Source organism: Ambystoma mexicanum, chromosome 3p (genome assembly GCF_040938575.1).
Source record: "Ambystoma mexicanum isolate Mex_15411 chromosome 3p, UKY_AmexF1_1, whole genome shotgun sequence".
NCBI lineage: Eukaryota > Metazoa > Chordata > Amphibia > Caudata > Ambystomatidae > Ambystoma > Ambystoma mexicanum.
The window spans coordinates 889892051-889916040 of record NC_090925.1 but is presented as its reverse complement, the minus strand read 5'-3'; the positions used below and the strand labels follow the sequence as shown (position 1 = coordinate 889916040).

Genomic DNA, 23990 nt, shown 5'->3' with positions numbered 1-23990 from the left:
GGACTTCTGTCTCTTATTTGTGGTTTAGCGATATGTCCATAGGCCCCTTGACCCCCTTGTGTAGAGAAGTAAATAAGTTCAGTGGCCCTCTAGGCCCATATATTGTTAATGCCTCCAATTGCGAACCCCCCCCCCCCGGTGGGCTTATGCGCTGCAGTAGTTTCTTGCTTTATGTGGGAGTACCCCACCTCACCTTTTGTAGTTTACCCTGATTGCCTGTGCGTGCCTCAGGGTTCTTGCGGGCAGCTGCCCTGTCTCATCATGAGGGGCAGTCTCATTGGGTCCCCTGCCCCTGTGGTCGCAGCTTATTGTGTGTAGCTTTGTTCTCCCAAGGTGACTCCTCTCGTCTTGTTACGGGGGGTGCTGCCAGCTCCCCCTGTTTCCCCGTACCAGTATTTGCACACGTCTGTTTTTTTTTTGTTTTTGTTTTTCCCCCACTCCTTTGTCCTGGGTGATACGCAGGCTCTGCTGCCACTTCCAGTCACCCGTTCCACCCCGCGGATTGCTCTGGAATGCTCCCACCTGATTCACTGCCTTCCCGCTCTGCCTCCTGGCATGGGCCGTTCTTGGCTGTGTCCCCCTGTACGTTCTCTGCGTATGATGCAGCCCCCTTAACAGTGCCAGCCCGATCCATTCTTTCAATGGAGCACTCACCACCTTCATTTACCGTTGTGTTCCCTTCCCTTCCCGGGAATATAAATTTCACGTGCCGTCCGCGTTCCACCTCAGGGTGCCTCTGTCTCCTTTTCTCTGTTGGACGATGCGGCTCCGATCACCAGACGTCCCTTCCCGTGTGCACTCCCCTCTTCCCTTAATAAAGGCAATGGGTTGGGTTGCCTATTGCTGCCGGACTGGTCGCCTGTCCCTTACTTTATTCTTGATGGAGGCCTGGCCGCCACTTTCATTCCGCCAGCTAGAATGGAGGCCCAGATGCCGCTCCGCCCTGCTCCATTCTGTTGTGCCTTCAGAAGGGGTTGTCATGCAAGGGGTACTGTTCCGACATATTATCCCTCAGCGTGATGTTATCACCGCCAATGCTGCTTTATTTTCTCCTTTTTTTTTTCTGCATATCCTCTACCCACGGCGCCCATCTTAGAATCCCTGCTCTCAAATCTTGACACTAACACTCCCTCTGTCCTCATTCTCCTTGACCTCTCTCCTGCCTTTGACACAATTGACCACAACATCCTGATCGCACGTCTCTGACACCCTGGGAATCACAGGTCAGGCCCTGGCGTGGTTAGCACTTTCTGACCGCCCATCCCAGGTGGAAATCTAAGCCTTTCTCTCGACTGTAGCTCTTTCAACCTGTGGTTCAACATGATCTAATCTATCCCCCTGGTTCTTCAACATCTATATGGTTGCCCGGGCATGTGTGATCGCCACTTTCACCTCTAACTTCCAGTGTTACACGGATGACACAAAACGATCTTTCAGGTTACCCTCAGCGTTCCTGCTCATTTCCGACTGTCTGCTATTCAGTCATGGTGTGCTGAAAACAGCCTCTTCCTCAATGCCAGTAAGACTGAGATTGTTCTCATTGTGACCCCTGCTCCCGCTTTCACTCTGGCCGTCCTCCCTTGGCCCGCAAAGCCTAAAAACCTTGGGGTCATCTTCGACTCCACCCTCTCCTCCCATATCTCTGACCTCTCTAAAAAGTCAAACTATCAGCTACACCTTCTCAGAGGTACCTTACCTTTTCTCACTTTCCCCCAGCGGCTCACTGTCTCCAGAGCTCTGGTTCTCTCTAAGCTGGACTATTGCAACAGCCTCTTCCTCAACCTCTCATCCTCTGCCCTGCGCCAGCTGCAACTTATCCAGAACAGAACCGCAAGATTTATCCTTGGCCTTAAGCCCATCGACTGCATCTCTCCAGCGCTGAAATCCCTATGTGGCTGCAAGGATCAAGTTCAAGACCCTTTGCATTGCTCATAAAGCATCCACCTCCTCCCCGTTACCGTCTGTGCACTTGTATGATCCGAATGCACCGTGCCGAAGATTATTTGTCTCTTCTCCCCTAATTACACTTGTAAAACTGCAGAATCGCTGTCCAGCCTATCTGCTGTGTCTCGACTTGTTAAATGTTTTTTACGCACCTCCATCGCTCCAGCTCCTCATCGGAGAGGTCTGCTAACCCCGGGAAGCTGTGGGCAAAGCCGGAGAAGGCAAAGGCGCCGGGTAAGGTGACCGACCTGCCTGTGAAAGGCCCAGGTGTTCCAGGAGAAGTCGTCCTCAACAATTGAGCTGGTGGCGGCTGCCCTCTCGAAGGCAACAGTGGCTGACCCGGTCCAGAGTGGCCCTTCCTCCCAGGCAGGAGGCTTCGGCCAAGCTGGTAGAGAAAACACAAGAGAAAACAATGCAAGTCCGACCCGTCAGGATGCAAAGGGATGGGCGGGGGGCAGCGGAGGCCTCTACTGTGCTCCAGGGCACTGATATTTCTTCATTCGACGAAGAGGACATTGTGTCCGCTAACAACGTCCAGGGGAACCACAACGGAAACGTTGAGGACGACCTGGAAATCGTCGAGGGGGACGAGGACCTAGGCGCTGGGCCCAGCAAACCTACTTTCCCTCCACCTCCCAGAGACATGTCGCTGGGCATTCGATCAACTCTCCACACACTTGTGTCTGAGATTCAGAGGAGGATGCCAATGGCATCTGCGGAGCCGGCCCCGGTGGTACCAGGCTCCCCCACACCCTGCGAAGAAGAGGAAACGGCATCCCACACCTCATCAACTGCCTCACATGCCCTCCCCCACTAGGGGCACAGGGACAGATACCATGACGACGGACACCGACAACGGCAGCATCTCCCCGCCGCCGAGAGCTTCTTCACCGGACGAAGTGGGATTGTGCCACGCCATGGTCGCACGCGCATCTGAGCTCTTCCAGCTGACGCCAGAAGAGACCAAGAAGGAGGGTTTCCTTTACCATCGCCAAGAGGCAGACCGTTTTGGCAGTGTCTCTGATAGATGACCTCTGGGATGAGGGCCTGGCCCTCATGAGGAATCCCGCCTCCGCCCCAGCGAAAAGAGACAGGTTGGAGAAGAAATACTAGGTGCCGAAGTTTGCACCCAAGTGCCTTCAATCGCAGCCCTCCCCGGACTCTGTGGTCTCGGCGGCTGAGAGGAAGAAGTCCTCCAATCCATCATCTTTGGCCTCCGTTCCCATGGACAGTGAGATGAAGAAGTTGGACGCCACGGGTAGAAAGGTGATGTACTCGGCGCAACTACTGTCAAGGCAGTGAATGCTCTTGCAATCGTGGCCAGGTACAACAAGGAGCTTTGGTACAAGATCACTCAGCTGCTGGAATTTCTCCCTGACGACAAGTGGGTTGAGGCGCTGAAAATCCTCCAGGAGGGCGAGGTGGCATCGTACCATGCCATCACCGTGGCCCAGGACATCACTGACACAGGGTTCCGACAGATGGGGACAGTGTCTGCTCTGGTGGAACAGGAAGAAACATTCTGGGCCCCTTTGCAGGAGGCACAGGTGGTCACAGATGCCTTTCTGTAGATTTGGGGAGCTCATTGTCGCTCTCTCCAAATCAGCGGCCATTGGTCTGAGGGAGACATTTCGCCATCAATCTGTTGGAGCTGCGAGCAGTCAGACTAGCTCTGATGGCATTTGCGCTTTCTCTGCAGGCGAAGCATGTTCTGGTCTGATGAAAACACAGTGGCCGTGCACTATCTCAACAATCAGGGATGCATGAGATTGCTGACCCTGTGCAGGGAGGCCCTGCAGCATTGGTTCCAGATGCAGGAGAACAACATCTGCCTCTGCAGCTCATCTGGCAGGGCTGAAGAATGGGTTGGTGGACGCTCTGTGCATGCATAGCTCAGGTCTTCCACAAGTGGGAGCTGTTCCCGGATGTCATTGCAAAGATCTTCACCCGGTGGGGCACCCAGACAGTGGACCTGTTTGTGACGAAGGACAATACTAAATGCAAGTAGTTATGTTCTAGGGAATGCCCCTCCTCCCCCATCCCCCGGGGGGCATTTGGAATGAATTTCTGGTGGAGTGAGTCTTCGACCTCCATTATGCGTTCCCACTGCTACCAGTCGTCCCTTTTCGTTCTGAGATTCCTGGCTTACCTGATCCTGATCGGCCTGGACTGGGCGAGGTCATGGCAACCTGATCTTCTGGAACTGGCTGTATGCCCACCTCTGCATCTTCATCGGAGGCCAGACCTCTAGTCGCTGTCTGGAGCAATGTGCTTCATCCAGACCGTCTTAAACTACATGCTTGGCTCTTGAGAGTCTGAGGTACGAGGACTGGGGACCTCGACTAGGAGATGTTGGTGAGGGGTTGTTGGCTGCAAGTAGACTGTCCACTAGGTCCCTGTACGGATTGACAAATCCCAGCATTTTGTCACATCTTCTATGGGGGAGACCCCTTTCCATGAGGCCAGGGAGGTGAGGCTGCTAACCGATATTCACCCTGGGGGTGGTGCTCAGCAGGTGGATCTCATGGGGAGGGAAACCTGCAGTGCCGCAGAAAGGAGAACGCCGAGCGCTGCGGCATGGACGGAGCTCAGCTCATGCTGCAGAAGGGACCGGAGACCGTGCTGAGACCTCCCAAAGGTAGGGAAAGGGTTGGGCTGGTTAGCTGCACATTGAGGGAGCTAAAGGAATTAAGCAGCATTGTTAAAGCATCCTGAAGAGCACAAGGGGTGAAGGAATCTGATACCAGTTGATGCAAACTTTGTAAACCATATAAAAACAACTCAAAGTTTACAATGGGATGAAAGAGGAAACATACAGATATATGAGAACTAAGTGAAACAGATAAACCCCTACCAAGGGGTACAAAGAGATAACAGTGCAGGCTTGTGTATAGGCGCATTACAAATGCCATATCATATCATATCACGTACTCTGATACGAGGGATAGTATCTGGCAGAAGAGTTTACCAGGTCTGTCCAAATGGACAATAAGTAAAGTGGGAATAGGAATCCGTTCAAACACGGGAACGGTGTCTGTGACCCAGATGGAAACGTGCAAGGCCTATCAGTGGAATGAATAATGGTCAAAGACCTGTTTCAGTGCTAGAGAACTAAAAGCTAACCTCACCACTGACGACTAGTAAACAGGACTTGATGCATCATTTGGAAAGTCTACGGTAAGGCCTGGCAAGTTAGTGAACCAGGCCTGACCAACAGAAAAGGATTATTTTGTGCCACAGGGCCTGGGGAGGAAGATCCTGCCAGAAATCTGTGAGGAACTTTGTGTTCATAGGAGAAATAGAACAGGAACCCAGGAAGAGGTTTCCTACAGAAGATTGGGGACCTGGGGTTTTCTCTGAGTTTGTTGGAACTTTCAAGCAAACGTCGTTGTATATTCTTTGCATGAGAACTGTGTTTTGCGGGAGAGGACTCCTAGTTCAAATGGATTGTGTCCTTCCACGTATTCCTCATCTTGGATATTCAAGTCTGCTTGCAGCTTGCTTTTCTTTTTCATAGGGTCCAGCGTCGTGCAGCGTCAAAAGTCTTGGTCTTCAACGGTCTCCGTAGCGTCCCTCGTGACGTTGACTCTGGTCTATGAAGCACCCGCGCCGACAGTTACCGCAGTTACATTTTTTCCGCTTTGCTGCGTGCTTCGGAGCTACTTATCTCAGGGAAATTTCAATTGCGTAAATAAAAAGTATTCGATATGTAGAGGCCTAGCTAAGCAGCCATGCAGTAGGGACGCTTTCTCTTACAGCTCCTCTTGATCCACTAAGGTCCTGGCCTATAACTATGGTCCCAGCGAGCACTGGCCCCTGAATAACATTCTGTCAGATGGATGAAGGTGTCGGGCACAATTGAGTGTGGACATATAGCTGGCGGACAACACTAGCGAGGAGAAGGGGCATGCGAATTTTGAGGCCCTGCTGGGGTAGCGGAGGACAAAATGGCGGCCACTAAACAATAGACAGGAGAATGAACATTATCACGGCACAAGGAGTTAGTAATGTGTCACCTGAATTGCAGTTGCGATTGTAACGTTGCGCTCTGTTACCACTGTGGGCCGGCCCAACCAAACAGGGGCCTGATATACATTCAGTGATTGCTATGGAACGTACTGTCTCATTGATCAATGCGAACAAAGTAACTGATAGACGGTTCCCACTGTGGTCTGGCTTCAGTAGACTGGGGGCGATCGTCACAGAACTTAATGTTACCTCAAATCAATGCAAACTAAGAACCTGTTAGCCTGTTCCCACTGTGGTCGGGCTCGAGCAGGCATGTGTTCTATTGAACATGAAGTAACCGCTACAGAGGTAGCAGCAGCGTCGCACCAAGGCGGACGCAGGACCCAACAGCTGAGCGTGGAACAGGACATGCACCAGAAGTGGCTGGCGATCCTGGTGAGTCCTATAGACTCAGGGGCTGAAGGGATGTAAAAGCCCAGAGCCCTGAGAATACGTTGCCGGTGGAACAGCTGCAGTAATCGTGAATGGGGAGAGCCGCACGGCTGCAATAATGCATGCTGAAAGAGAGCAGTGATCAACGCCAGCCCTAGCATAACCGCTGTATGTGAGCGGCTTGCACGAGGACCGCTGCAGCTGGTAGGAGCGACATATGCGTGGCGAACAGTAGCAACAGGCGGGCAAAGTACTATCAGGTGGACCCATGTCACCAAGGTGCCCTGAGGAGCTCCGGCAATTGGCAACTATGCATGTATGTGCCAGAAGATGGGGCTAAACAGGGGCAAATGCTGCTATATAAATGGGCTTTGCAATGGTCTGATAAGCAGGTTAACACGAGGCACAGATCAGTGCCATCCCGCATAAACTGGTGATTGTGCCGGTATCTTGGGTGTACTTGCGCACCTGCTGCAGACAATTTGGCAGGAGAACTAAACGGTGATGGCAGATAGTGACTGATGGCCCTCGGTGGATAAAAGAGTAACTACTGAAGGCGGGTTGGGCGGCATAAGCTCAAATAGACATTCATGCCCAAGGGGGGGGCCATCGACATGCAGTGACCGGCAGCGGGTTGCCAACCTGCCTTTAGCACATTACACCAAGCAACAATTGGGGCACAAGATCTGTGGTTATGATTGGCAAACTGCTGTAGGGCCGCATTGACGCTACTATCCCAGTGTGCAGAGATGGCGACACCCAATGGTGAAGGACAACAGAAGCATCCGTGAGTCAATACTTTTACTTGGATGCACGGCGAACAACCCTTGCCTAAAACCCATTTCCGACCAGTGGAAGGACTGACCGAGCAGGGGGGATTTGAGAAGAACAGAATAGCGACACAAGAAGAGTAGTCATGGCATCCAAGTCCCAGAGAAGCTAGTCCAAGCAACCTAAACTAGACCACTTCACCAAGCCCATGAATCCAGCACAGAACACCAGTTCAAGAACCTCTTCTACACATGGGGAACAAACTCGCATGAAAGGAGACTAGCAGGTTCTGGAGACCATTGCAGTGTTGAAGATCGCATTGGAGTCCAAAAATTAGCTTAGATGTAAACCTCCCACGTCAAGATATTCGGTCACTTGCAGAACGCACAGGGATTCTGGAAAAGGAGGTCGCAATGAACGCCACCAGCCTAAGGGAGTCCTCCAAGGAAGTCGCAATCCTACAGCAGCGAGTGCAGAACCTAGATGGAATTGTTGAAGATGCAGAAGGGCGAGCCAGACACAATAACGTACGCATTATCAGACTTCCAGAAGGAGAAGAGGGCACTAACCCCACCAATTTTATTGAAAACCTCCTGCTTCCGGAAATTGGCCGAGGTACCCTCGCCCAGGACTTCACAATTGAGAGGGCACATAGATCACTGGCAAGAAGACCGCCACCAGGGGCCCTGCCGCAACCAAATATAGCCAGTATTCTGAACTACAAAGACAGAGAAAAAAATCCTCAAACACTTCCGGAAGGGTGGCACGATAAAACGGGCATCTGCCATGATTACCGCATACCCGGATTTTACACTGCAGGTGCAACATCAGAGGATGAACTTAACGTCGGTCATCGAAAGACTATGAGCCGGGAACTTAAAGTACATGCTACTATAATAAGGCACGAGTATTATCAGATCATGTCAATGTACTTCTGCCAATGTAAATCATGCTGGGTGCGCCACCACTTCTGCCAATGCTAAACTTGCTGGGTGCAATACTACCAATTCTAATCATGATATGCATGCCGGCTCTCCCAAGGGTACCCCCCTTTTGTATCCCATCACAAACCACACGTCCTCGGCACCTACTGCCAAATTAGAGAGCCCGAGCACATCAACTATACTCAAGTGTATCCTCATCAATGCACGATCACTTCCTGTGCATGCTTTATACATCCATGACCACCTCTGTGACTCCAAACTCGACATAATATTCGTCAGTGAGACATGGCTTCATGAAGCCTCCGGCCCAGCACTGACCCTCGTCCTACCCGAGGGTTACACAATTTTTAGACAAGACCGGAAATCCCAAAAAGGAGGGGAGGTTGCACTGATCGCTAAGCAATCCATCCCCTTCAGAAGAATCCAAGGAGACCTAGGCCAGAACTGTGACTACATGCTCATCAAAATCAACCTCTTTCCCAGCTGTACCATCATTGCACGTGTCACCTACCGCCCACGAGGACCAGCCACAGAATTCCTTCACATCCTCGGCGACAAACTCAAGGATTCCACCATGTCCATCCTCCTTCGTGACATGAATCTCGGCCTCAATGACCCCACACACGGGAATGCCTCCTCCCTCAACACCCTCGCTACACTCGGCTTCAAAGAAGCAGTGTCAGAACCGACCCATAATAAAGGTAGCACCCTGGATTGGATTGCCCAACACAACTGTCCACTATCAATCCCAGTCATCACCTCCATTCCTTGGTCAGACCACGCGGCTATCCATTTCAATCTTAATTATGCCAAAGTCCCGACCACCACCCAAGGGACACTGCCGCCCGCCCTCACTAGGAGCGCCATGCAACTCACCAAGGAAAGGCTACTTCCACATCTCCAGGTTTCAGAACTTGAGCATCCATTCACTAATAATCCAGACACCCTCGCAGCCACCTACATCATTATCTCCAAAGCCATAGATTCCATTGCACCCCTTAAGCAAAGAAAAGCCAAACCCATTAGACAAACCAATTCATGGTACACCCAGGCTCTCCTGAAACTGCGCTCACAAAAACAATCCGCTCTCTCTGCTTGGCAAACAAAATCTAATGACGCCACCAAACTTGCCTTTTAAAAATATCGCAAAACAATACAAATCCGCTATCATCACAGCCAAAGCTAATTCCTTCAACTCCAGGATAGCCAACGCAAAATCTGAATCCAGAGAAATCTTCGCAATCTTCAGAGAACTAGAGACCCCCCACCCCTTGAATAAAGACAGATTGGTGCAACAACATTCAAGAAGCTACGCGCAATAAACTGAACACCCTCCAAGAGAAAATCATCAGACACCAAAAAGCCTTAATGCTACAACTATCCGACCTTCACCAGAACACCCCAGCCGAAATTCCAGCCTTCTCATTCCAGGAGATGACGGAAGGGGAAGTCCTAACCATACTCAACTCAATCAAGCCGTCCAATTGTAAGGGTGACTCATGCCCTGCCCAGCTCATCAAGGACAGCGCCCCTACTCTAGTACCGTTCTTCACTGCCTTCATCAACGCTTCTTTCCAATTTAACCAAGTGCCCTCCTGCCTCAAAGAAGCTTGGGTGCGGCCACTGCTAAAGAAACCTACACTTGACCCAAAATCACCAGGGAACTACAGGCCCATCACGACGGTCCCCTTCCTTCTGAAGATTCTGGACAAAGCTGCATACATCCAAGTCCAGAAATACCCAGAAACTCATCATCTGCTTGGCCTCCGACAGTCGGGCTTTTGCCCCAACCATGGCACAGAAACCGCATTATTGGATCTCCAGAACCAAATTGATGACGTCAGAGATGCGGGCAAACTGGCCCTCCTACTACACCTCGACCTCTCCGCGGCATTCGGCCTGGTGGGCCACGACACCCTATGCCACCACCTCTTAACGGCTGGCAATTTCTCACAGAATGCCACTGCGTGGATTGCATCCTTTCTCAGTGGTAGAGCAATGAAAGTCTTCTCAGACCCAGCCTGCGCACAACCACATCTAATTAAGTGCGGGGTTCCGCAAGGGTCCTGCATCTCACCCACCCTGTACAACCTATTCACTAGATCTCTATTCAAATACCTCGACCTGATGGGCATCACATACACCAATTATGCCGACGATACGCAGGTCCTCATCCCCCTTACGGGCGACTACGAGACCGACCAAAAAACCCCCAATTCCATTTACACCACCATCCAGACATGGATGGCCAAAAACTGGCTCTGCCTTAACAGCGAAAAGACTGAACGTCTTACAGGCTCTCCGACCACAATCAAAAAATGGGTTCCCAATATGACTCCTTTCTCATTGACAGCTCTTGTATCCCAGTCAGTCAAAACGTTGGGAGTTTACTTGGATTCCAATCTCACCATGACAAGACAGGTGAATGCAATTTCATCAGCGGCAGCCTACCACTCGAAACTTATCACTGCTGCCAGGCCCTTCCTAACGCAACAAAACTCCCTCACCATTGCCAGAGCAATGATAGGATCACGCCTAGACTACTACAACACACTCCTACTAGGCACGTCAGCAAGGAACATCAAGAAACTTCAAACAGTGCAGAACAATGCACTTAGAGCAGCCACAGGGATCTCTAAAAGAGACCACATCTCGGCTACCACGAAATCCATCCACTGGCTATCCGTTAAAGAACGCATCCTCTTTAAATCCCTTGCAGACCCACAAATGTCGCCATGACACAGCACATCGCTACCTCGCGCAAAGATTCTCTGCGCCCCCATCAAGCAGACCGGCTAGATCCAGCCATACTAACTGACTTTCCATTCCTAAAAGCCTCAGGTTTAGAGCTGGTGGCTCCAGCTTCCCAGTTCTAGCGGCGACTGCTGGAACCTGTTACCTCCTGCTATCAACGGCATTGAATCCCACACGGTCTTCAGAAAAGCAATAAAAACCTTATTGTTTGTGCTCCTGCTCGTCATGCCAACTTGTTAGGCATATGACCACTGTAACACTGTCTTTGAACAATGTATAACATATGTATCAACCCCACCACCTGTAACTAAGTCGCATTCTTGAAACAGCGCCGCAATGCCTCCGGGCTGCCAGGCGCTTTACAAATATAAATAAAATAAATAAATGTCCCCAAAGTGGTCACATGGCAGTACTCCCCTCCAAAGGCACGCATCCCGACTTGGAAACTTAGAAGCGAATCCCTCAGAGATGCAGTATTTTAGGAACGCTTAAGGGAGGGGGTTAGAGACAAATTTAAGACACAAATTGAGGTCCTTAAAGATAATGGCAAACTAGCCCTGATACTTCTTGATTTATCAGTGGCATTTGACTTGGCCAACCACCGTATCCTCTGTCAACACCTCAAAACTGCTGCTCATTTCTCGGACAAAGCCATCACCTGGATCAGATCGTTCCTGAACAATAGGTCCATGAAGGTCTTCTACGCATCCGCCGAACCATCACCAGTCCTATGTGAGGTCCCCCAAGGATCATGTGTTTCCCTCACACTCTATAATGTGTTCACCAAACCTCTTTTTGACTTACTTGATTATCTGGGTTTCACCAACTATGCTGATGACACCCAGATAACTCATTCCTATTAGGGGTAACCACACTATAGACACTAAGGCTTTGAATGTGGTCTATCAAATCATACAGCCTTGGATGGCCCAACATGAGCTCTGTCTCAATGATAAGACGGAGGGTGAGTTTCCCTGTCCTCGCCGCCAAATTATTGAACTCTCTGCCCAACCCCATCAGGGATGAACCATCTTTCCACTATTTTAAGCCCAAAGCTAAGGCAGGGGTGGTGACCCAAGAATTCTAAATCGGCACGCTGTACATTAACTCTGTATTTATACTGTAGTTTTCTTATTATGGTCCTTTCTGTCTGTTATCATTTAAATTGCCTCTTTTTATCTCCCTTGTTCTAGTTGCCTCCCTGATGTATAGTCTTTTATGTTTTTACCCACTATTTACCTAGACTGCTTAGCTTTCGCTGATGCTTTATGTAAATATGTGTAATTGTACCTTGATGTCCATATGGAACTGTAACATAAGATATGCGCCCAGATGCCTTTGGGCCAGGCGCACTCTCTAAATAAAATGAATACAAATATAAAAATACAAATACTTTAGAATTAATACAGGAAGTGTAGGTTTGGCTGGTACACTGTGGGAAGCATTCAAAGTGGTGATGAGAAGGACAGGGAGAACTATAGCTAGGGGAACGGAACGCAGGCCGTAATAGAGAAGGACTTCTATAAAGCACAGGCCAAGCTAGAGGCTTTGGACGGCACAGAGGATACGACGATTGAGCGGGCCAGAGAAGTGACCCGATTGCAGCAGGAATGTTTGGATCATTGGGATAGATTAGGCAACCTGAGCTACAGGAAATGCATAGAAAAGCAACATGCAAAAGGAGATCAACTGGGATGCCTGGTAGTCTGGCTTTACAAGAGTGAGTTTAAGAGAGATATGATATGGGAGGTTAAGGGACGTAGTGGCGAGGCCTGCATGACGCAGGAAATAATAAAGAAATGCTTTTACGATTTATTATAGCGAGCTATATGCAGAGACATCAACAACACAACCGTCTGAGATCGACGTGGTGCTGGAGCAGATAATCTCCCCAAATTAGATGCAGAGGCAGGGAGCAGGCTGGAGGCACCTATGGGGGAACTAGAAGCCACCATACGAGGGTTGCTGGCTGGTAATGCTCCAGGAGCAGATGGACTGCCCAGTGAATTCTACAAGGAATTCATGACGGATGTCGCGCCTCCGCTGCTGGAAATGCTAAATGAAGCACTAGATAAAAGCATACCACCAACATAGCTAAAATAATCTATTATCGTCTCATTGATGAAGCCCAACAAGCCTGACGATCACTGCGGATCTTACAGACCCCTATCGTTGCTTAATCAAGATGGCAAGATACTTACGGCCCTACTGGCCAATAGGCTCAAGCCGGAAATATCTAAACGTATCCATCCAGACCAGTCTGGATACGTCCCAAAAAGAAATATTACATGTAACCTCAGGAGGTTGCACCATATCATTGACCACACTCACGCTAGTACATACCAATATGCGGTTGCTTCACTTGATGCGGTTAATGCATTCGACTTGGTCAGGTGGCCATGGTTGCGTGCAGCGTTGAAGGGCTTTGGCATGGAACCAACATACATAAAGTAGGTGTAGCTACTGTACAGTAGTCTGATTGCTAGAGTAAAGACAGGCAATTGCATCTCATACCAATGGCAGTTAGGTAAAGGCACCAGGCAGTGATGTCCATGGTCTCCCATGCTATTTATACTAGCCTTAGTGCCGCTAGCGATATATCTTCGTAAGGAATATGAGGACGCAGCCATAGCTATACATGGCAGTACTCCTCTACTCTCCCTGTATGCCGATGATATGCTTTCATACTTACAGCATCCTGAAACTAATCTTCAGTTCTATCCTAGATGTGATGAAGCGCTATGCAGCCCTATCCGGCATCACAATTAATGCTCAGAAATCATGGCTGTTCCCTTTAGCAGGGTACAAGGGGAAAACCCTAGACATGTTGCCAACCTTGCCAATCAAGTGGGAGATAGGCACATTCAGATATTTGGGGGTAGATATTTTTCATGATCCTAAGACGGAAGACCTACAAAACGCAGTGAAAGCAGTAGACAAAATGGAGAAATCCATGGCTTTCTGGGCGAAATTGCCGCTCTTGCTGATGGGAAGAGCGGCGCTGCTGAAGATGGTGGTGCTCACGAGGCTCCTCCATTTCTTTACCAGCGTTTCATACAGTATACCCAGAAGCTTCTTCAATAGACTAGACACTATATCTCATAGTTTCCTATGGCATAACTCGAGATGCCGTATGGCCCTTTAGAAACTGCAAAAGCCGTATGACCAGGACGGTATTAAAGCTCTGCACTTTGAAGCCTATTTTATGGCATGTCAACTACAATTTGTTGCAATTTGGCTGTCAGACAAGCAGTCCCAGGACACCTTGTTATTACAGCCACTGTGTACCCCATTCTTCTTGAAGGAGATTATATGGACCGCCAAGTCATTCACCCCTGACCTGACGCTACTTTTGAGGCTGGGTAGAACAACATGGCAAAGAGCTTGTCACTTTGTGGATAGAGAATCGCCCTATTGCCCCAGGTACCATTAGTGATGCTAAAATCTGAAGATCCACAACTCGGGTTAAAAGTGAGAAAGTATTGGGAGCCAATGGGCCTGGCGACGGTGGGTGATTTATTGCAGGAAGGAAAACTGATAGATTTTGATACTCGCCTCTGAAATAGGCATACATGTAGGACAATTCATCACACATGCAGCACTACTCAGAGTGCAGAGTAGATGGCCTGTCACTGATGGGCTATTACAGGAAGATGAGATCATAGAAACATATGATATTTTGGAGGGACAACTCGCGGTGTCAAGGATATACAAGCTATTAAAGTCGTGGCCAGGAGATGTGCACAATGTTTTGATACATTTATCGAAGTCTGTAAGTTATATTGTTTATAAACCAATAAAAATGTTAAGTATTCAATACTTTTTTGATATGTCCTTGACACCAAAAACAGGTTTCAAATGGTGTGCAGACTATGGCGAAAATGTCCATGACACTCACACTGCATCTGTCTGTAGGAAAATGTCCATGACAGACTCACACTGCATCTGTCTGTAGTGTTTGGGGACAGGCTAGAATGCGGTTGCCTGTGGCTCATGTCCATCTAGGTCTGTCAAGGCCTTGTGGGAAAGGAAGGGGAAACAATGCTGATAAGCCCTCCCAAGTCCTGTTCCGTTACCCCGTCCAAAACAAAATCTAAGACCAGTAGGGAATCTTGTGTGTGTCTCCTGCCCATACTCCTAACAGCCCGGGAAAAGAGGTTCTTCGATGAAATTCAAAGGAATCTTCATTAGGGATGTTGCTAAGTCCAGGGCTACACTAATGTCGGGATTGTCGGGACTCTGGGCTAGCTTGCTTTTTGTTTGTAGACCCTGAGATTCTATCCGTGTCTACAATAAAAAAAATTTAAAAACCTAGGGCTATAACCCCCCCCCCTCTGATCTTCATCGACACACAAAACAGCCTGTTCCTTCCTCCTCAAGGCTTTCTACTCTGGTATTGAAGTTTTCTTCGAAGCTATCGACTGTCCCCTGAGCCTTTGAGACATGTAATTCATTTGAAGAAATCGAAGCACATTAAACCGTTGGATTCACTGGCTGCTTAGAATAAGTCATCAAAGTCCTTGTTGCCTTCGACACCATAGGAGCATACAGTGCTTCCGAAGAGTTCTAAAGAACAGACCAAGTCATTTAAACCCATACCTCGACCTGAATTCTTCAGGCAAATGGGATCCATCTTCGAGGAAGATGAAGAGGAGGAACACCCCTTTGTATATGAATGTGGAACACCAGATGTTCCAGACAACGTATTTCTCCTGAGTCAAAATTTGAGAATCTGTTGGAGACCTGGGAAACCTCACCAGAGACTGAATTTGGCAACCCAGAAGTGGCTGGTTATGCTGATCCTTCATACAGATCAGTGATTTGTAAAGTGGCTGACTATATGGGGTGGTCTAGGCCAGAAGCTACTATTGAAACTGATGACTTTATATATTAGACAGTGGTCCAGTAAAGGAGGCTGTGCTACCTTTCCATGCTGCCTTAAGGGTAAGGGTTATGGAAAATTGACTGAAGCCAGATTCCGTTCCCCTTATGAATACAATCTTGATAAAGAACAGCTTCTGTGGACCCTCCCTTTCTGAAAAGGCATCCAGCACCGGAGAGCCTGCTTGTGCAAGCAGCAACTGTCCTAAATCCGCAGTTTACCTTTCCACTCCTGATGACAGAGGATAGAAAGGTTGACACTCTAGGAAAGAGAGTATTTAGTGTAGGAAGCATTGCTCTGAAATCGGTCAATGCCACAAGTGCCTTGGCTAAATACATTCACACTCTTTGGAGTGTAGCTGCTCTAGCAGCACAGCAGATACCAGAGGGTGAGGAAAGGGACAGGTTTTTAAGCCTTGTCCAAGATGGCAAAGATGCAAGAAGGCAATCCTTACAGTCCAGCCTGGATACAGTGGATTCCGTAAGCAGATCCATGGCTGCCAACACTTTTTAAGATTGATGTTATGGTCGAGAAAATCAGGATTTTCGGTGGATGTTCAAGCACGCCTCTTAGATATGCCCTTTGATGGGACTTTTCTTTTTGGCGATAAGGCAGACCGCAGTTTGGAGAAGCTTCAAGCTTCTAGGGCTGCAGCTAAGTCATTTGGGATGGCAATCAGGCAACCTCAACCTTCATCTATTCCCCTTGCTTCTATTCCTCAATCTCTAGAGAAAGAGGACTGTTCTTGCAGAGGAGTCAGAGAAGAGTGCCTTGTGGAGGCAGAGGAAGAGGAGTTAGAACTCCCCGCAGAACACTTACTGAGTTACCCTCTGCTGCAAGTGCAGCAGTAAAATGACTCCCTCACCCACAAATCTTGGTAGGAGGCATACTGTCATATCTCCAGAGTTGGCAGTGCATAACATCAGACGCATGGGTGCTACCAACAATAGCACACAGTTACTGTCTCCCATTCCTAAAGAAACCTCCAGATTGCCACCCAAAAGGAAGATCTGCCTTGGTGCTTGATCTGCCCCTCCAACAGGAGATTCTTATCCTGTTGGAGAAAGGTGCAATAGAACTAGTACCTGTAGCAGAGAGAAACCAGGGTTGGTATTTTCCCTACTTCCTAATTCCCAAGATGGATGGAGGAGTGCGACCCATCTTGGTCCGCAGGAATGACAAGCTAGATTTGGTAACTCTTACACAGATCCTTCAGGCCCTTAGACTCTAGGATTGGTTGGTGTTATTGGACCTTCAGGATGCTTACTTCTATGTGCCCATCCATCAGAAGCACAAGGTACGTGAGGTTCGCCCTTGGCGGTTCCATTTATCAGTTTTGGGTTCTGCCATTCGGGCTCACCTCAGCCCTGAGGGTCTTCAAGCTCTTGGTAGTGGTGGCAGCAAGCCCTAAGGAGGGAGCGGCTCGTTGATCAGGACTTGCTCTCTGTAAGTGTCGCAGAATCATCAGTCGCACTTTCCATTTCCTCCACCCACTGGGCTTCTCCTTGAACTTCAAAAAGTCCCACTCAACACTTTCACAGAAGCTTCAATTTATTGGAGCAGTCCTGGATTTTGCCTCGGGAAAAGCTTTGCCACCGGAGTTAAGGGCTCAACATCTCTGGCAGATGGTGCAAACATTTCAGAGTGCCCAACATCTCCAGGCCTACGACTTCCCAAGATTGCTCGGCCTCATGGCATCCTGCATTTTATTTTGGTGCCATAAACCTGTCTGAGAATGAGATCCCTTCAATGGGCTCTCTGATACCAGTGGTCTCAGTTCTCTGGCAGAATGGTGGACCTTCTTCAGGTACCGACAAAGGTTGCCCAGGATCTTCGGTGGTGGGCCAAACGAGAGAATGTGATGAGGAGAACCTTGTTGGCAACCATGGCCAGAGAGGACAGTTGTGACGGACTCCTCTCTCACATGATGGGGAGCGCACAGAGATCTTTCAATAAGTGGACACTGGTCTCAGTTGGAGTGCAGACTCCATATCAACATGTTAGAGCTAAGGGCAATCAGACTAGTGCTGATGGCCTTCCTGCCCTCATTACGGGGGGGGGAGAGCAGTGTCCTGATAACTTACAGCACAGTGGCCATGCACTACCTCACCAAGAGAGGTGGTGTAGGGTCACTGCCCCTGTGCAGAGAGGCAATGCAACTCTTGTTCTGGGCACGGAGAGAAGGAATCACTCTTCTGGCAGAAGAAAAGAACACGGCGGAAGACTCTCTGAACAGGCAGAGCACAATCTCCCATGAGTGGGAACTAGCTCAGGATGTCCTTCGGGAGATCTTTGCCATTTGGGGAACCTCTCAAGTGGATCTGTTTGTGACCAGTGTCAACCGGAAGTGCAAGCTGTTCTGCTGTAGGGACTTTCCCCAAAGAGGACCTCTAGGAGACGCGTTTCTTGTGGACTGGGAGTCTCCACTTCTGTATACGTTTTCACCATTCCCTGTATTTGTATTTTATTTATTTGTATAGCGCACCAGGCCCAGGGGCATCCGGGCGCATCACTTAGTTACAACATAGGAAAAACAGACAGAACCATAATTACAAAGTTTACAAGTATAATACAGAATTTACAGGTATGATAATAGCAATGAGAGGACAAGCAGATTATATATACATGTACAAATTAAGCAGAAAACCTCATGTCATACCTCATGTCATCAGGAGGTCCTACTCTTGCAAGAGGGAGGTTGCATTCTTCATCCAGAGATCAGGACTCTCAATCTTCATGCCTGGTGTCTGAAAGGGTGAGATACAAGGATCGGGACCTCCCGGAAGACATAATGGATGTGTTGCTTTCGGCTAGAAGACCAGCATCTAAATCCCTGTACCGCTGCCGTTGTAATAGGTTTTGCAGCTAGTGCAGGGAAAAGAAACTTGATCCTTTCACGTGTAAGCTTCCCCATGTTGTATCTTTTTTTGCTCCACCGCACCCATTCTAGGTTGCAAGTGGCCACTATGAAGGGATATCTAGCAGCACTACCAATCTTCAAGAGATCTCCGGATGAGGGATCATACTACAAGGTGCCGTTAGTGGTACCATTTCCTAAGGGCTTAACATGTGTGTTCTCGCCTACACCCTGCATCGTGCCATCATGGGATTTAAATCTAATACTGGAGATGTTTTATAGGAGCCCCATTTGAGCCCTTGTATTCATGTCCTTTAAGGATGCTCACCTTGAAAACCGCCTTTTTAGCAGCTGTCACTTCTACCCGCAGGGTAAATGAGCTTGAAGCACTGTCTTCCAAACCACCATTCACACAACCTTTTCAACGGACAGAGTGTTTCTAAGAGTACGGTCGTCTTTCCTTTCCGAAAGTTGTGTCGGAGTTTCACCTTGCACATCCCCCGATCCATCAAAGGAGGACGAGAGATTGCATAGTTTGCACCACAAGAGGGTATTAAGCTACTACATTACTTGAACGGCAAGTTTTCATCAAGATGACCAGCTCTTCATTGGTTCTGTTGGTGAAAGATTAGGTTTGGCGGTCACAAAACAAACAATCTCTAGATGGATTGTCATGTACATTAAGGAATGCTACATGTTGGCAGGTAAAGGTTCCCCCGAAGGTTTGAGTGCGCATTCCACTAGAGGGGTGGCTGCTTCCTCAGCTCTCGCAAGAGGTGTACCAGTCCGGGACATTTGCAGAGTGGCAACCTGGTTGTCCCTTCATACTTTCAGTACATTTTACTGTGTAGACTCTTTATCACGAGAGGAAGCAAAATTTGGAAAAGCTTTCCTTCATAATCTAAACAAATACGTACATTCTTGGCATCCCACCGCCAAACACAAACTGCGTTGGGAGTCTATCAAAGATGAGGAAAACGTGGGAGGACACAATCCATTCGAAGAACAAGTTACAAACTAGCAATATGGCCAAGGAAGCAAGCGTAAATCTCATGGCACAGCATTAGCCACGTTTAGTAGCCATACCATTAAACGCTTATGTGCATACCAAAAACAATGCAAAAATTGTAAAAATGTAACTGTTGCCACCACCTTGTCCGTAGGCACATATATGTAACCAAAAATCCCATGTGTAAAAAAAAAAAGCTAGGTTGATACAACAGTATCCTAATTGCACTGCACTGTAAGGTGCTGTGTGCAATATTAAGTACACACATTCAAAAGGGAAAGTTTCCCATTATTGATCGCCTGAAGGACTGATCAGTTTCCCCATAACAATGAGCAAAAGGCCAGGGAAGTGAAGCTGAAGGCATCATGCATAGTCGATGAAATAATTTTTGTGATGGTTTTTCTTTGTCTTAGTCTCCTCCTTTATGTTCTGGAGATGACCTTGCTATTTTATTCACTTGCTTTTAATATTAAGGAAGATCCCATGGTGGAATCCTCATTTTTGATGTCATTAATTTCATAAAACATATCTGCCCACCTCTCTAGAGAATAGTGGACAAAGCAGAAATAAATTGACTTTTAGAACCGATTCCTTTTTATTTTCCATGAATAATAAACAGTTGAACTGTCTCTACTTTGCACGGTAGGGTACTGAATTACAATTTAAGTAACATTTATTTTGTGGTATTGGGTTTCTCTAGAATAGTGAACTTTTCTAGTTTAATTTTTATTGTTCCTTTTCCAGGTTCTCATGGATTTGATGTCAAGTTTTGTTCGAATTCCCCAGCACTGATAAAAGAAAGTTAAATGCATAACATGAACCTCTAGGTTTAAGTTTAGTTTTTGGCATTCAAACTGTAGCCTGTTAACATGTCCATTTTTATATCCTTGTATTCTAGGCCTTGCTGGAACAAGATATTTTTCATCGTTCTTTGATGGCCTGCTGTCTAGAGATTGTACTGTTTGCTTATAGTTCCCAACGCACCTTTCCGTGGATCATTGAGGTTCTCAGTCTGAGGCCCTTTTATTTCTATAAGGTGAGACATTATTATTGCATCATATGAATGCCTTAATTCTGTATGGAATTGTAGTTGTCTCCTGAAATCAAACCATGTAACAATTTAAAATTCATTCATTATCATTGCGTATCTGTATGTTAACGACAATTATGTAATGTTTTTTGTTCCAGAAGCTAATTTCTCTAAATCCATTTTCTCTATTATTGGTATTGCTGGGAAAGGTTTGTGTGGGCTTGTGCACTGATGCCTTAACTCCTCCAGTTCCAATATACCCCTTCTCTTAACCCCGCTATAGACTTCCTCCTCTACAGTGACTATAGTAACATCTTTACCTGCATTCCAAGGCACTGTTCTGTCATTTTCCTCAGTCTTTATTGGAGGTGTGAGAAATCCTTTGCCATTGCCTGGTCTCTGAGGAAGTCATTCAGTCTACACTTTTTCATCCATATCCACTCATCTTCCACCTTGGCAGCAACTCCATAGTCACACTGAGCCTCCATCTTGGTAACATCGAATTCATGGTAATTCTCTCTAATACTTGCTTTAAACCCTCCAAGATCACCAAGAGGTCTCCCCTAAAATGTGCTCTGAGAACATCTGAGAAGTGAGACAATCCCCAGACGTATGTAAGGTGCTTTCATTAATGCTGGCTAGTCTTTTCGAGTGCCTTTTGTAGCATTGGGATGTATTGATGTTTTGTACATTGAAATTTAGTAGTGTTAAAGCAATGTGTTGGGAAGAATTCTCAGAAATGTGCTAATTCCTCTCTACCTTAGAGACCCCCAGCAACTTTGCTGGATTTTGAGAACTTGGATTTTTAACCTGGAGAGAGTGCGACCCTTTTTCCCACTCTTGCATGTATTTTAATGTGATTTTGAACTCGGTTTCTTTTTAGTTGTGAAGTCTGACAAACTCCATTGGCATCATTTTACATTGTGTCACACAGCACGTTCAGTGCAGTGGCACAGGGAAGTTTTTTAGATTTCCAAAGGTTTAAATACGTTCTCTTGGATGAACTACTGTTTCCAAGAGCAGTAAAGTGAAATTGACTTTGCTTACATTGTAACTTTCTAGGCCCAGCACACACTATCTTACAATAGGGTGCTGGAGGGGCTACTAATATACCCTTTGTCTAGCTTCTCATATAACATTTTTATGCTACCCTTTCCTCGATGAATGGCTGGCAGTGGTTTACTTTTAACTACCTTGTTGTGCATTTACCGCCGGATGCGTTTGCAGCTGCAGTAAAGCACCCAAGGGAGCCATTTTTGTCAAATTGGCCCCGGGCATCTTTTTTCGCCATTTCTTTGTGGAAAGGACCTTCTTGAGATTATTTACTCTGTGCGCCAAACCAGGTTTGGTCCCTTTGTTAGTTTTACCTTTGGTGGGATTCACAAGTGAAGCCGGCCTCTGGCTCCAGGGTGTCCGGCGGGGGTAGGAAGCCAAGGTGGTGCCCGAAACCCCCTGTGCTTAGTCTCCTACGAGACCAGAATGCACTCTTAGATGATTGGCCGGCTGGCTGTCCGCCAAGGACAGCCATCCTGCTGGGTGACTGACAGCTAGGCTGGAATGAATGGGAGAAATCTGCATAAAAGGCGAGGCTTTTTGCCTTGGAAGGCAGAGTCGACCACTGGACGAAGGAATCTGAAGAAGAACTTGAAGAGGACGCCTACTGCAACTCCTGAACCGTTGGTTTGCCCGGTGAAGCCCTGCTGCTGTGCTGAAACTCCAAATTCATATTGACAGAGAAGCCCCTGAAAGGACTACTTCTCCCTTTGAGTTGGTGGGACCAATCCACTCCAAAGTAAGCCACCTGGACATTCTCTCGGAGCTGGTTGAAATTCCACTGCAGTTGCTGCTGGAACCGAATAGCCAGGGAGAGGAACACCAGATTGTGTGCGTTGCTCTTGTCTTGTTCCAAGAACCTTTTTTCCTTTAACATACTTCTAAAACTGATTCTAAATGCAACAGTGATATATGAATGTCCCCTGCACCCTAACTATTGAAGTCACCTGAGGGTGTAGGTAGTGTCTGTGGACCATCCCAAATGGGTACGTGCTGATTTGGAAATATTAAGAGTGTATATTGGAGTGTTACTGTTCTTCTGAAGAAGGCTTATCTGACTGACTGTTAAATAAATTAATAATTGTTTAATCAAGAATCCTTGTGTGTAAGAGTTTATTTGAATACTTGTCACTGTGATCCTCTGTGCAACTCCCCTACAGCTCACATTGACCCCTCTTGAGATAAGCCTGGCTGCTCAACACGCTACCAACCTGTCTAGTACAGACTTATACCAAAGGTTGGGTTCCTATTGCCAGGAGGTCAGTGCTGTTGTAGTGCATCCAAAGGGTACTGCAAACAATCTTGCCTAACACCATGTCACTTGCCCCTAAATCACAAATATTCCTCCCACAGATTCAGAGATCGCTGATAGCAAAAAATAATAAAATGGTCTCATTTTCTTTGCCATCCTACCTTTATGATGAAATAGTGTTCCCTCCTATGTTTCAGCAGTTCCACTTTGTGTCTTCACCTCTAGTAAACATACTCAGCCTGGATATTTCCTATGGTAGTCACGCCACATCCCTTTTTATGGAAGAGAGCCTCCTGAATCAGTCAGAAATCTGTCAGTCCAACAAACTATGCCATGCCACTAGCCTTCTTTGGGAGATTGTCCGGCACTGCACATTCCTGCTGGCACTTTGAACCCATCACAGGTTATGTTTAACCTGGGATCATACCCTAATAATTTGCCAAATTGCCCATGTGACTGCATGCAGACATTGTTTCCCAGTCCCCTTGCCATCGTGCCACCAAAAATGTTAACTCGACCATGCAGAAATGGTAAACTTTTCTATAGAACACCTTCACTCCCTATTATCCCTTCGAAACTGAACTGGAACACTGATGAGGGTGTCCTTCAGTCTGCCATCCGCTCATACCCTTCAACCAATCGCCATAAGGTGAACCAAACCATTTTGAATGAAGACTTTTAAGTAGTTTCGCTCCCCATATCGTGTGTACAACTATCTGACCTTTGAAAAATGTAATGGAAACCTAGTGCACGTGTGCAGTAGCACCTGGAGTGTGCCAAGTGCCGAATCGGGTTACCACAATAAATGATCTCTGGCTCAAATAACCGGACAGACTAAAGGAATATGGCAAAATACTACTTTATCAGTTCAATAAAGTAGGGAAACCGGATGAACAGATTGCAGTTCACACACACTCAATGCATTTCAGTTACACAAAAGGTTTTATACCTTGGAATATGTCTGCTATGACGTCCTTCTACGTGGTTAACAGTAAAAACCTACTGGGTGAAGGGATTGGTTAAGGGAACGTACATACCTATAGTTGGTATGAGTGTTAGTATCATCATGGCTGCCCCCCCTTACTTGGTAGGC

At 47.5% G+C, this 23990-nt stretch overlaps 1 protein-coding gene across 3 annotated transcripts in view; it reads left to right on the top strand.

Annotated features, from left to right (window-relative positions):
* The window catches only part of RBL1 (RB transcriptional corepressor like 1), a 1112731-nt gene that overhangs the window by 305462 nt on the left and 783279 nt on the right, over nt 1–23990 (top strand). For all 3 annotated transcript variants that reach the window (XM_069652118.1, XM_069652119.1, XM_069652120.1), the window contains one exon: nt 20461–20598. In XM_069652118.1, coding sequence (XP_069508219.1) covers nt 20461–20598 — 138 coding nt within the window. The remainder of the gene's footprint in view (nt 1–20460; nt 20599–23990) is intronic.